The sequence below is a fragment of the Plectrocnemia conspersa genome, unplaced genomic scaffold, assembly GCF_051122295.1.
Source record: "Plectrocnemia conspersa isolate PC_06_02 unplaced genomic scaffold, ASM5112229v1 ptg000011l, whole genome shotgun sequence".
Lineage (NCBI taxonomy): Eukaryota > Metazoa > Arthropoda > Insecta > Trichoptera > Polycentropodidae > Plectrocnemia > Plectrocnemia conspersa.
This window is the reverse complement of record NW_028277175.1, coordinates 11,119,301-11,133,706: the sequence shown is the minus strand read 5'-3', so window position 1 is coordinate 11,133,706 and position 14,406 is coordinate 11,119,301. Positions and strand designations below refer to the sequence as shown.

The 14,406-nt window shown below is 29.9% G+C and overlaps 1 protein-coding gene across 2 annotated transcripts in view; it reads left to right on the top strand.

The window, feature by feature from the left end:
- The first annotated feature begins 3,890 nt into the window (after window positions 1–3,890).
- LOC148229504 (rho GTPase-activating protein 15-like) overlaps window positions 3,891–14,406 on the top strand; it is a 47,263-nt gene continuing 36,747 nt past the window's right edge. For both annotated transcript variants that reach the window (XM_088198326.1, XM_088198323.1), the window contains exon 1: window positions 3,891–4,227. In XM_088198326.1, coding sequence (XP_088054452.1) covers window positions 4,111–4,227 — 117 coding nt within the window. In that variant the 5' untranslated portion in view covers window positions 3,891–4,110. The remainder of the gene's footprint in view (window positions 4,228–14,406) is intronic.

Sequence of the window (14,406 nt, the reverse complement as noted above, 5' to 3'; positions counted from 1 at the left end):
CTGCTCTTTCGAGCGCGAGCGGTGAGATACTTCCCCTTTCGAGAGTGAGAGAAATATTGATATGGTTTTTCGCAAACTGAAATAGAACGAGTAACTCAGTTCAATTTCAGTATGCGCGTAGGCGTCCTATGGTCAACACGCATGTCGAGTGCTGCATCGTGGTCACGTGGTCAATTTATAATACCACATGCTTATCGGGGACTTCAACAGACTCTTACTGACATCTTAAAATATTTTAGAGCAACAAAAGGGATTAATTATATTTTTGATAGTATATTCTTCTAACAGATATCGTTATAATATTTTTTTTCATATAAAATTTAATAATTAAAAAATAATTAGTGGTACTTGATTTTGTTAAAAAAATCTTTTCCATATCCGTATGTATTTTCCTAGATCGGTGTATATAAATTTCACAACATAACGAATTCTTATTTAGAATCGATGGCGACAAATTCTAGGATAGTCACAGATGTGGTGTTCGTATTCTGAAGTATCATTTTTATGCCTTATGGCATTTTTCAAAAGCCGACTAAGATTTTGCGTAAATTGAATATTTACGACCGAAAAGTTTTCACTGATATTGTGTTGCCCACACAAACTTAATAAAATGACAATTTAAAAATTGAGATTATTTGGTACATTTTTTGATTGCGCGCAAATATGCTGGCTATACGTGACAGAAGCCGCCGTCCGGACGGCATATGAAATTTGCGACAGTGTGGTCGCTTACTCGAAGTCGTAGATCTCGGTCGACTTCAGTTGTAACTTCGGTTCGGACAACTTCCAGAGAGTGTAGTGCAGGCATAAAAGTTTTATTTTTATTTCATAATCTGGTTCAAAATATTGCACAATATATGGCACTGTTTTAATTTATCAAATTTGCTTTGTTTTAAACTTCACAAAGTTGCTGAAACAGCAGTAGCTCAATCCCATTAACAATGACAGCTTCACATTTTGTTCTAGCCAGTGTAAATTTTGATTCGAAAAACAATCGGCAAACATGAAATGCAAAAGTTGCTTCTTTAGCAGCTAATAATTTTTTTTTCACTTTTATTGCTATCTTTAAAAATGAAGGTATCCTTAAGGAAGTTGCTGCCACTTTTGATCTAGCCTTATGTTTCGCACATTTCAAATGATTTTTGATGTCCGAAAGCTCACAATGAGCAACCGAAAATTCCAAAGAGCACATTTTGTCAATATGACTACAAACTTTTTTCAGAAATTGATAATTATTTTATAATTTATCTGTAAACACACAGTTTCTTTTTGATATCTTTGGGGGGTGAGGGTGAAATAATTTAATATATAGTACAAATTCTTTTTGGACTGTGTGTATATATCAGCAATTCTTAATTTTTACGAAATAAACGGGAATAACTGGCCGGTACCCCAGGACTCTCTTTCAAACTGTAACATATACTTATGACTATTTTTGAATCGATAGTCTTGTCAAAAAATGGGTATTGAAAAGAGCGTATCTTATTACAATCTTAAAAAATAAAACGGTATACGTATGATTAGAGCTAAGTTGACATATTACGTAATGTTTCATGATAAAAATGCCTCAATTTATTGTGAATTGAGTAATTTATTTTGTTTTTCTAACGAATGAAATTTAGTTTACTCATTATTTCTTATCTTGAGTTTAAATACACAATAATATTTTCCTGACTTATTGATTTTTTATTTATATAGCCTCTCTTCATCAACTTTAAAATGTAAAAATTAGCATTTTTATTGTAAAATTTAGTGAACATAATAAACAAAGCTACTAATTCAATTTTGTGTTAATTAAAATAACGGCTAACATTATTTATAATGTAATTATTTTTATTGTTGTAGTGCATTAAATAAACCATATCGATATATCAAATTTTAAAATTAAAAATTCAATGTATAAATTAATCGTTGTATTTGTGATACGGACGTTAACTTTTAGTACTACTTTTTAGTTTAGTAGAGCAAGTGTATTTGACTAGTATCATCCTATTTATTTTCATATGTACATAAACTATATAAAACGAAATATTTGATCTGTTCTATTGTATATTTATTCTAATAGTCTACATAGCTCTAACAAATTGCCTATGATTTTCTCATTTATTCCTATATTTAAAAAAAATAGTACAACATATGTATTATATTTGTTTCCCAACGATTAACAAGCTTCTTTATACTCTCATCGAATAATTTTTATAGAGAATTTATTTTAATTTTAATTTAAGTGACGAGAGTGAGTGAGAGATAAGGAAGTGCGTTACATGCGTTCCGCACGCCCACTTCTATTCACTCACTCTCGTCCCCGAACACGCGAGCGAGCGAAAGGGAATGTATCTCACCGTGCGCGCCTGTTAAAAACCTGTACTGGACTCGAACAGCTTACTGTTAAAATGGAGAATAAATTTATTAAAAATGTCCAAATAAGGCACGGTGATTAATGTAGAAAATGAGTGTTTTTAAATTAAATCTGGAGAAAGGCAAGGATACATATTGTCCACTATGATGATTCGAAAATTCAATATCAAGGTTTGTATTGATTCTAATACAATTCAAACGTGTGCGTATTCGTCATTGAAACAGATAAGGATCAAATACGGGGCGAATCTGAAAAAAAGTTTTTGGTCTAGAAATTAACGAAAATAAAAACAAATACATGGTTTGCAGCAAGGAGCAAAATGTAGCAGACGGGATTTGAATAGACCAGCTTAAATATGAAGAAGTGGAGAAATTCACATACCTAGGATCAAATCGAAACTAAAAAGTATAGACTAAGATGCGGATGCTAGCTGGAAATATATACTATAATGCTAGTATAATAAACACCTGATGAGGTCTAGGATAATGAGAAAAGGGTCTAAACTTCAGTGATTATATATAAATATACTGTAAGATCAGTTATTATATATGGATGCGAGATATGGGTTTTGTTCCTTGCAGAAGTGGCGGTTTTTTAATGAAACATCATGAGGAAAATATTTGGACCCATAAGACTTTAATGAAACCATCGCCAGATTGTGTAGATGCCAAAGGCAGGTTATTTTGAAAGTATGAACCGAAAACCACAGGCTTATAACAAAATTAATCCTGCAAAAAAGAGCAAGGGGCAGAGCAAGAAAAAAGTGGACAGACGAGTTGGCGATTGAAGGTGGTTAGCCAAGAATAGGACCAATTGAAAAGTTCTCTTAGTAGAAGTCAAGTCTTATCCTGGGACGTAGCAGAAAAAATAAGATACCACTTACCATAAAACATGACTAAAAAAAACACAACTGGTAGCAAACGACTAAATTAAATGACCGATATCCGTAATCGACATGTCAAGACTAGTATTTTTATAATACGCGATGCTACAATAAAACTAAAAAAATTTTGTTAAAGTGACCAGATTTTGAAAATATCATAGGAGGGCATTAAAGAAAAAAGGGAAGCTCAGACATTTTTGTTCGGATATTCAGCGCTCCGAGCTCTAAAAATGGTCATTTCGGAATGCTTCGGGAGTTAAAAAAAATTAATTGTTCGAACACAGCTTTTTGCGAGACAAAAGAGGACACAACTTTTGAGTAATACAATATGTTCGACTTGCTGTTATATGTTTTTATTTAAAAATATATAATTTAACATTGAATCTATTAAAAAATAAATTCTCACTATAATTAAGTTGTTATTTCATTGATACAATCATCTCAACCAAATGATTAAAATACGTCTTTACACCTTTGACCTTACGTTGCATAACCGATTCCCTTCTCTTAAAAAACGATTGTTATTCATAATTCTAATATATAGCTGGTTCACATATACGTATAGAATAGATATACGTACAAGCTAGGTAACAAAGTCGTAGGTAAGTTCGTAATTGCAGTTGTTTTAGCTCTGCGGCGAACGTGTTTAGTAGCGATCTCGCTTCGAGCGACGAAGGTCGTCTCGTTGGTGATGCTGATGTATTGTGTTTTAATATCGTATAAAAATAATAAAAAAATCGTGACAGGAAGGTGAAAGTGAAAAGCCTTCGGTGATATCCTGACGTTTCAAAAATTGAAAAGAAAAACTGTGTTGTGCGCGTGAAAAAACATGTTTGTTTGTGAGCGGTATCAGTGAAACTGTGGCAAGATGATGAACCTTCAATATTTGGATGAGCTGACCTGCGTGTTGGACAGCAGGAATTTGGGATATAGGCAACGATCAACCAGTGTCGACAATTTGCTAGATGGACCCCATTATCATAAGGTAATTTTAAACTGATAAACATGACACGATTAACCTAAGAATAAATTAATTTGTTGAATTTTTGACACCGTAAAATTTCAGCATAATATCTATATATGAATGCTATTTTAATTATAATCATGATGACACCATTATTTTAAACAAGGAAAAAATAGCGAATTGTTGTGATATATTAGCGACTGTATTGTGGTTTTTATTATCGTGAAATTTAATTATTATTTTAGATCGTCATAAAAAGGATGTCTAAATATTTGCGACAGTTGATTGTTGTGAAAGATTAGAGTAACTCTGTTTACGTGTTCATTTATTGTTTATAGATATTTATTTTATTCTGGGCAAATAAAGGGTAGCAAAAATATTTTTTTGCAACTCTTTATTTGCTCAGAATACATATTTAAAAAGAGTTTTTAAATACATATCTTTAAAACAGCTTAATTTATGAAACATCAAAGTGCTTCAAATGACCTTTCTTTTAATGTTTTAACATCAAAGGTTCAACGATAAATCATATAAATGCACTAAATTATAAAATTAAATTGTACATAATAAAATAAATTCATCAATCAGAATCTAAATATCATGAACTATGTCATATAACATGAATTTTGATAAGAATGCGATGATAGAACACGAAAAATATGTTTCATTTCAATACGGTGAATACTTTTGTCAATATTATTAATATACAGCTTAAAGTAAAATGTGTGTTAGATTTCGCTCTCAATGCAAATGTTTACTTAAATAACAAGTGCTCAGGTATGCTAGTGTCATTAACGTTTACGATAGTGACATTAGCATATATATATATATAGTTATTATTATAGTTTAAAGATTTTCACGTGAATACTATTATATCGTTCTATTTGTGTCGATATGATCGATATTTTATATAACATTTTCATAAGCGACAAGGCCGGAAATTTAACGCTAATAACCAAAGTTTGCTTACAATCGTGACGGTTGTTATGTAACGTTTCGTTGATGATGCACATTTTCCATATCATTTGACCACCACCTTTCACTTCCCTTTTTTCCATTATTTTTTGCACAATATAGAGCAATTTGCGATAAATGAGTATTTTCATTGCGCAACTGGTTCCATGTTAACGTGATTTTTATCGATCTAAAAATGTAGAAACGTTGCTCCTAATAACAGTACAATGAGAATCATTCCAACCTTGACTAAGGTGCATATATGACCATTAACAAGAATGTACGAATCGTATAATTGGAATCAATTAGTGACGTATTACAAACATACGTTTGAAATGATATATATATTATATTTATGTACATTATTAAGAATAATATTTTTGATTAAAATTATTATAAAAATAATATAACATATCATATGCCAAATAAGCAATTAAGCAACCTCTTAAGAATATATGTGATTTTATTTTTGCGCAATAACCTTTTAAGAAGGTCAACGAAGGAGCGATTTACAATTTGTGTGATAAAGTTGAATTACTAAATTTCGTTATTAAAAAGAGAAACATTTTAAATACATATTAAACAATTTAAAAATGTGTTAAAATTTTATTATAAATTATTTATTAGTATTAGTTATTAATAGTTATTTTTTTCTTTATTTACGTGAATTTATTAATATATATATTTAGATTTTTCAATGAGACTTTATAACACACAATTGATAAAAATGACATATTTATATTAAAATATATATAACACTATCAATAAACGTTTACATCATGCCGCGTGACATGTGTGTAAAAAAAATCTGCGTGTCAGGTTTATAACCTCTGCGCTATTTAATTATACTATTGATAATGCAAACGTGTTCATTATGGCTTTATGTTTTCAACGTATACGTATACATATTTAATATAATATACAGTTCAAAATAGGTCAAAAAATACACGCTCGGAGGTCCACGCATACCTCCGAATACCGTTATCTCAGACAACTGGTACTATCAGTTCTAACGAGGAGGATACTGCATAACTCGCCTGTGCCCTTGAGATAGATTATTTTACGTTCACTAGTTATTATATTAATACATACTTTTGTGTAATATTATGCATATTTTTTTGCTGCGAAAACTGTGTATAATTAAGTTCGTTTAGCTTGCTTGTTTGTAATGTCGCCTGACATTTCACGGTAATCGTTTTTATGTAAATTTCTGTTGAAGGAATACAGAAGATCGGGTTTTAACGATGCTTTGAGAATATGTATGTATGAAATAAGAGTTTGTATGATAAACAGAATATTCCTTATATTAGTTATTTATTTTAATTTTAGAAACGATTACTATTTCAGTCCGTCTTAATAAGTTTTTAGTTAAAATATGTGTCAAAAATTAATTTTATCTGTAAATAAAATTTTATTTTTGAACGCCATTTTTTAAATGATGATGTTTTGTAGAAGTAAAATGACTATTTCTTTAAATGTTCTTATTAAAATAGTTTAAATATAAAATAATATATACTCGCAATCAATATTGCATCGCGTACCTCATTAGCTTTGCATTGATTTTGCATACATAGGTTGTTATTCAATTCAATTCAAATAAATATATGTTTCAGTTCAACTTATATATACCATTAAAAACGTTGAATATACTTTCAATTGGGGAATTTACTTATGACAACTTTAAAATTATTAGTCTATAGTAAAGACTTTTTTTTCGCGTTGACGTGATTTCTCGTCACGCCCATTACAATTATCGTGATTACGGAATAAGTCGTCATACCCATTTGAAATGCGATCAATTTGTATTTTATCGTCATATTCAAAAACGAAAAATATAGAAACGTTATATTAAATTAATTTTATTATGAAAAGCCAATAAAATAAAACAAGAAAAAATTATAGCTGACAATTAAAAATGTGGAGTTGAAAAAATAATTGAATGAAAAAGTTGTTGTAAATATGCAACATCATGCAGAAAAAAATATATTAAAATTAAAACATATAAAAAATATTTACAAGTGGAAATTCTTAAAACAGGTTTTCTTCTTATTAAAACATAAGACCACAACACATATTTTACACATTGCATTTCGGCATTTTAAATCTGTTTCTCTTGGTCAATATGGACCAGTGTCTATAATTGCATGTTTTGTTTATTTTATGCAACTATTACAAAAAATAGAAATCAAAATTTTTGGAGTATATTAATTAATTTTATTTCGTTTTATATCCACTAGCACTAATGAAAACAAATTTTGAAATTCCCAAAAATGTGACACATCTGCACCCAACGATTTTTTTAAATAGGATTTATCGGAATAATTTGAAAACACAATATGTAACACTATGCAATAGAGTTCATTTATTGAACGTAGACTAAGCTATAATTCTGGGGGAGTATCGAATACATAAAAAAAATCCATTGAAATTATGTAACTGTCCCGCATTTGGCACGATGTGTTATTTGACGATCTCATGGTGGTTTAAAAATGTGTGTTTAGATGTATTAGTATGGAGCGTGATACGCTTCATACTATGCACGACGAGCTAACTCGTCACGCGCATTTAATATATAATTTTCTATGACGAATATAGTCGTCATACTAAATTAAAAGATCAATTAATACAATATAATCTTAAATGTTTGATGACTTCGTGGCTCTCAATGTTTAAATACCACATTTGCTCCGTATGACAATATTTTAGATACAAAAATATGTATTTATCTAGTATGTTATCGAGTTATTGCAAAAAAAACTTGATTAAAACTCATAATACGATTTAATTAAGACATAGTGCTTTGTAGATTTGGGATTTAACCCAACTCCCACACTGATGGATGGCGGGAGTCCAGCGTGTGGTGGACTGGCGCCCCTCTTGCAGATAATTGTATGTCACTAAGCATAATATTAAAGGGTGCTGTTGAAGCTCGGCGCCAGTCGACCACACACTTATAGTGTGATGAATATTAGTATCGGGTCACGATTGCGTCCTCTTCTCATACCTGTTAGAGCCAGAACGTCCGCACTAGCCAACTCACCTATGCTTGTCGCTATCCAGCTCCTTAACCCGCTGTTATTACACATGGATCTATTTAATGGCAACTACGTAAATCAGGTCCGGTTATATATTTATTTTATGATTTAGATAACTTGGGTAACATGTTTAGTTGTATTAATTTTACATATGTAAATGATTTACTTTAGGCTTGGTTAGTTTTTCATTGATTTTTCAACGAATATAATTTATATTAATTTATAAAATGAATTTAGCATCACAGTTTAAGTAGTAAATTAAATTTGAAATAATATTTTTTACCCTTCTATAAATTATTTGCGATTAATATATCAGCAAATTGAAATTAAACACATTTTATAATTACTTAAAATAGTTAAAAAAAATATTATATTAAGGTTATTTTTACGATAAAATATAATTTATTTTGTATTCAGTTTTTTTTTATTTATATTGTCGCTTTTGAACCTTTGAACTATAAAATATATTTAAATAGTTATCTATTCTTATAAAACCACTTTTGTGTAAACACTAAAAGTAAAACAAACATATTTGTTAACATTTGCGGTATTAAAAATAATTTAAAAGCGTAAAAAAATATTTCAAATTTCACGTTACCAATAAATTTGCGATTTAATTTTAGCACTCAATTTATTAATTATTGTTGCAAATATTACAAAAAAATTTCAGAGTCTATGAACTCGTTTTGAGCACGCTTCCTTGTTATAAATTCGCTATGCGAATAAATATCATAAAAACTAGTATCAATGACACGTCACTTCAACAACAATTTAAAGTATTTCCTTCTTAGATTATGTATTATTAGTTTTGAAAATAAAAAAAATATATTTTACTAAATTAGTACGTCGCGTTAAATTTTTACGATCCTGTGTATAACCAATCGCGTTTGCCCGATTTATTATCGCCAATAAAATCTACAGTAGAAATGTCGAAACGTCTCTATACGTCACGTAAAAGTGGTAAAGGTCGTTAATTGCGGTTCTCAAAATGTCAATTTCGAATAACGGAATCTTTGCAGAAGTACTTTGCTATCGATTCTATATGTGCCATGAATTAATTACCGAAAGAACGACCCCGTTACGAACAAGGTCAATATAGATCGTTTATCACGTTACTCTTAACAGTTCTTGGTTTATATATGAGTATGTTTTTTACAATCAGTGGTAAATGTGAGGAGAGGTCGTTCAACCGGGAAATGAAGTGTGTTTTTATTCATCCGCACACCAAAGTGTCTATTATATGCAGTTGTGGTGTTCAAACACGTGCATTGTGTATATAGACACAAAAAAACGACTGGAATTTTTGATGCTCATAAGCTTTAAGGCTTCAGAAAGATATATAAAATACAATAAAATATATTTGTAGTAAAGTTTTTAAGATTAAAATAGCTTAAACTCTTCGGTTACGCAACGATACATAAGCTAATGTGGCACACATGATATGTCACTACCGTGTGACGCGTTTCGTGACTGATCAGTAAATAAATCGATTTAATACATAGGTTTACCATACTTCCGGTTTTTTTAAATTGACTATACATATTTTAGAAACCTCTCTATTGTCATATGACATTTAATGAAAAATAAAATATGTACGTATTTTAGGTTTGAGCTTAGCAGTAGATTTTCGCATACCCGTTGTTAATATTTTGAGAGCTTCGAAAGTATGCTATTTAAAAATACAGCTTATTTTTATTTAATTATTATAGTAAAAAATGTTAAAGTAAAATTTTTGTTTGTCAGTAAAATATCCAGAAATTTTGGTAACGTGGGCACGGTATATATGTATGTATTAATTACATGGTTAATTATATACATTCTTATTATAATTATATTCCCTAATTATTTGAAAAATTACTATTGAATATTTTTTTTTGGTTAACTTAAGAAATGTTTTAGTATATAAAAAGCAAGAGTCTTATAAACTGATCTTTATAATATTAAAAAAATATATATGGTTTTTGGGTAAAATTATCGATTGACTAAAAATCTGTTTGTCAGATAAAACGCCAGCTGTAAAAATAAATATGTGACCTTCTGCAAAAAGCAGTACTTTTTATTAAAATCTATTATACTTAATGTTTATTATTAGTTAAATACCGCAGGTGGTTAACATTAAGTATTTCGTTTTGGTAATAATTTAAGGTCAAATTTAATTTTATATTAATTTAAAAGGTTTACCAATTTTTTATTACAGCTAATTAATAACGAACTGAACATTCCCATTGGAAATTCACAATATGATTACTATTTTCATTAAATATTCATCAACTTCTAAGTTTTGATTTTGTAATCTTGTATTATTAATTTTTTAGATGTTGAGATAGATTGCCCTGAGCTATTGCATTTTCATATACCTTAATATAGTACTAGTAATTCAAAATTACTTAGCTATAAACGTTATTAAATCAAAATTTAAAATTTTCATGTATTAACTTAATTAATAATGTTGGTAATGGTTTTTTGGACGTTGTTGCTTATTTACTTGTAGCTTCTCAATCGTTAATTTTTATCATTTCAACGTGCAACTTTTATTAAAAATTTTTTTTGTAAGCTGGTCTGATCCGCTATCTTATTTAATAAAGAAAAAGTAAAGAGCTCATAGATTTTAAGATATAAAAATTAAAATTTAAATTAAAAAAAAAATTACACCATAACACACATACACATACATAAATACAATTTTTAAAAGGTTTTTGTCGATAATGAAAAAATTGTTCGCTTCCATGAATATATATATGACTCAAATATCCACGTCAAAAGCAATAAAATCTTGCCGTCGCCGTCGCAGTGAGAACGCTCTTTCCCAATGCTTCGGCGCCGACACGATTTTGTTGCTTTTTACGTGAATTTTTGATTTCTGAGAAGTGATAATTATTTTCGCAGCCCTCCTATTTACCAAAATTCAGTTTCAATATACTTTGACCAATACTATCATATTATAAGTCCATAGTAATACAAGCGGCCACCGACTTTTGCACAATTTGCTATTTAATTTGCGACAATAGTACAGTTCAACAGAACATTAAAATTGGCATTGCACACAGATTTGCACAATAGCCACGCAGACCTTTTCTTTATAAGCTTCAAAACTCGTCTAAGAAAAAATGCTGTTAACTTCGCAGCAAATACGCATTATTTAAATTATTATCATCTTATTATCAATTATGGATCGGTTGCTAATGACTTGAATTCAGCTTTCCCTAAAGGTGATGATTTGGAGGTGGAGTTAGAGTCTAATACGATTAGATCTCAATACGTCTCATATACTATTCGTCAAGTTTCCTCTAATGCCTGCACTACACTCTCTGAAACTTGTCCGAACCGAAGTCACAACTGAAGTCGGCCGAGACCTACGACTTCGAGTAAGCGACCACACTGTCGCAAATTTCATATGCCGTCCGGACGGCAGCTTCTGACACGTACAGCCAGCATATTTGCGCGCGATCGAAAAGAGTGCCAAATAGTCGCAATTTTTAAATTGTCATATTATTATAATTAGCTACTGATAATTATAAAAGTTTGTGTGAGCACTCACCAATACAATATCAATGAAAACTTTTCGGTCGTAAATATTCAATTTACGCAAAATCTTTGTCGGCTTTTGCAAAATGCCATAAGGCATAAAAATGATACTTCAGAATACGAACACCACATCTGTGACTATCCTAGAATTTGTCGCCATCGATTCTAAATAAGAATTCGTTATGTTGTGACATTTATATAAACCGATCTAGGAAAATACATAAGGATATTCGAAACGATTTTTTTAAACAAAATCAAGTACCACTAATTATTTAATTTTATATGAAAAAAAATATAATAACGATATCTTTTAGAAGAATATACTATCAAAAATATAATTAATCCGTTTTGGTGCCCTAAAATATTCAAAGATGCCAGTAAGAGTCTGTTGAAGTCCCCGATAAGCATGTGGTATTATAACTTTACCACGTGACCACGATGCAGCGCTTGACATGCATGTTGACCATAGGACGCCTACGCGCATACTGAAATTGAAGCGAGTTACTCGTTCTATCTCAGTTTGCGAACCACCATATCTCTCACTGTCGTCACTTAAAAGGGGAAGTATCTCACCGCTCGCGCTCGAAAGAGCAGCTCCGACTTCGGTCCCTTTGACTCGGAAAATAATGCCGACAATGCTCGAAAGCGCTCGAAGCTGGCTAAGTCGACTGAATTACCCCCACTTTACCTCTCGGTAACGTCGGACAACTAGAGCGGGCAGAACCGAACTCGACCGAATTAACTCACTATATTCTCCGTCTTTGGCCAACCTTGGCCAATTTCCAGGGAGTGTAGTGCAGGCATAAGGACTTATGAAAGATGTGACACTCAGTCACATCACCAATGAATGGCAATCATTTAGAATCACTCTCATATCTGCCTTGATAATAAAACATAGTTCCGTAATATTATAAATTTAATGTTTCTGCACTCTGACCTACATCTAGTTCTTACTTTGTATTCACTAGATTCCGAATAATCAACCATTTTCAGTAAAGTTTGGAACAAATTCTTTAAAATATATAGCTTTTAAAACATATAATGATTTACCAATATCAACCAGAAATAACTTTAAAGAAATAAGAAAATATTTTTTAAAAAAATTCATCGAACTTTAAAAAAAAAAAAAATGTGTGTATATGTTTATGTTTGTATATTTATATGTATATATGCATATGTATGAATGTATGTATATGTGTATGTACATTCTTATAATTTGTTATACTTATTATTTTGATAAGAGTTTAAATATGTTTATTATACTTTCTAATGTATAAGTTTTTATTTTTCATATTTAACATAAAACTGTAATAAAATGTAACCGTAGAGTGAGTAATTTTATACTCATGCGGAATTACGTTAATAAATAAATAAAAAAAAAAAAAAAAATATCGTAGAATTTAACTAGTCGTTCAAAATATAGATCTTTTTTAATACTGCTTTGTTCATTTCTTTGAAAATTTAAAATTATTTCTGTGTAAACTTGCATTGATAACAACTTGCTTCTCTGATTACCGCATTACATTTCAAGTGCTTCTTAGAAATATTTATGATATAAACGAAGAAACGATGTAATTGATATGGTATGAACAAATATATTTAATTTACTAATATATTATTTATTTTAATAGGACTTTAAAAAGTGCTAGATAAGAACCGAATGATATTTTTCTTAAATACTCTTTGTTGTATTATATATTTTTAATTACTATATGAATGATAAAAATCACTTTCTGTGTTTTAAAACGACTCACGCTCTGTTTATAGCGAAAAGGAAACAAAATGAATCAATTTGCATATAAATATAGGTGTAAATGTATGGAAAAAATCAAACAATACACATACGACGGAAGAGTATTGAAATATTATTTGAAACAATGAATTGTGTGCGAAAATTTTCTTTGCCATTGCAAAACTGTGCTCATTACATTCGCGTGACAGTTCAGTTAAGCTATTAATTATATTTTATATTAAACATTTTAAGCTACTAATATGTACTTTTAACGCCAAATTATTGATTATTATATGAAACTGCAATTCGTTAACCTTTTCTTGTTACATAATTGTAACGGCAATCTGTAACCACAGATCGAAAGTTTCGAATTCACATTATTTACAGTTAACTTTCGAAATGATGAATGCTGAAATTATCACGATTGATAAATATATTTTGAAGTGAAACTTTTTTACGATGAACAATTTGATTAAATTTTCGAAATTTAATTATTATCTTTCAAGTTCTTCCAGCCATGTATGAAATATTTCGAGTCTTCTTTGGTATAAGTTTATGATTTGATTAAATTCATGGCAACGTACATACATATATGATTGATTTAATATATCTATGTATGTATTATATAATATTCAATACATATTGAATACGTAACGGTATAAAAACTTTAAAGGTTAGGGCAAAACCTGTGTTACATGTAATTGCTTTTTTGATGAAAGGTTTTATATACGATTCACATAAATTTAGTATTTTACCAGTTGAATATATGGTCGATATGGTTCTGTCAGGACCATCTGTAATTGTTGCAGTGAAATTAGTACTATCCAGGGCTTTTTTGTCATGTAACGCGTTGGAACGGCGTTCCGGCACATTTTTACAGTATTTTTAATGTTTAAAAAACATTGACAATCTGCGTAACATTTCATTTTGTTATTTTTACGGAAATATGACGTC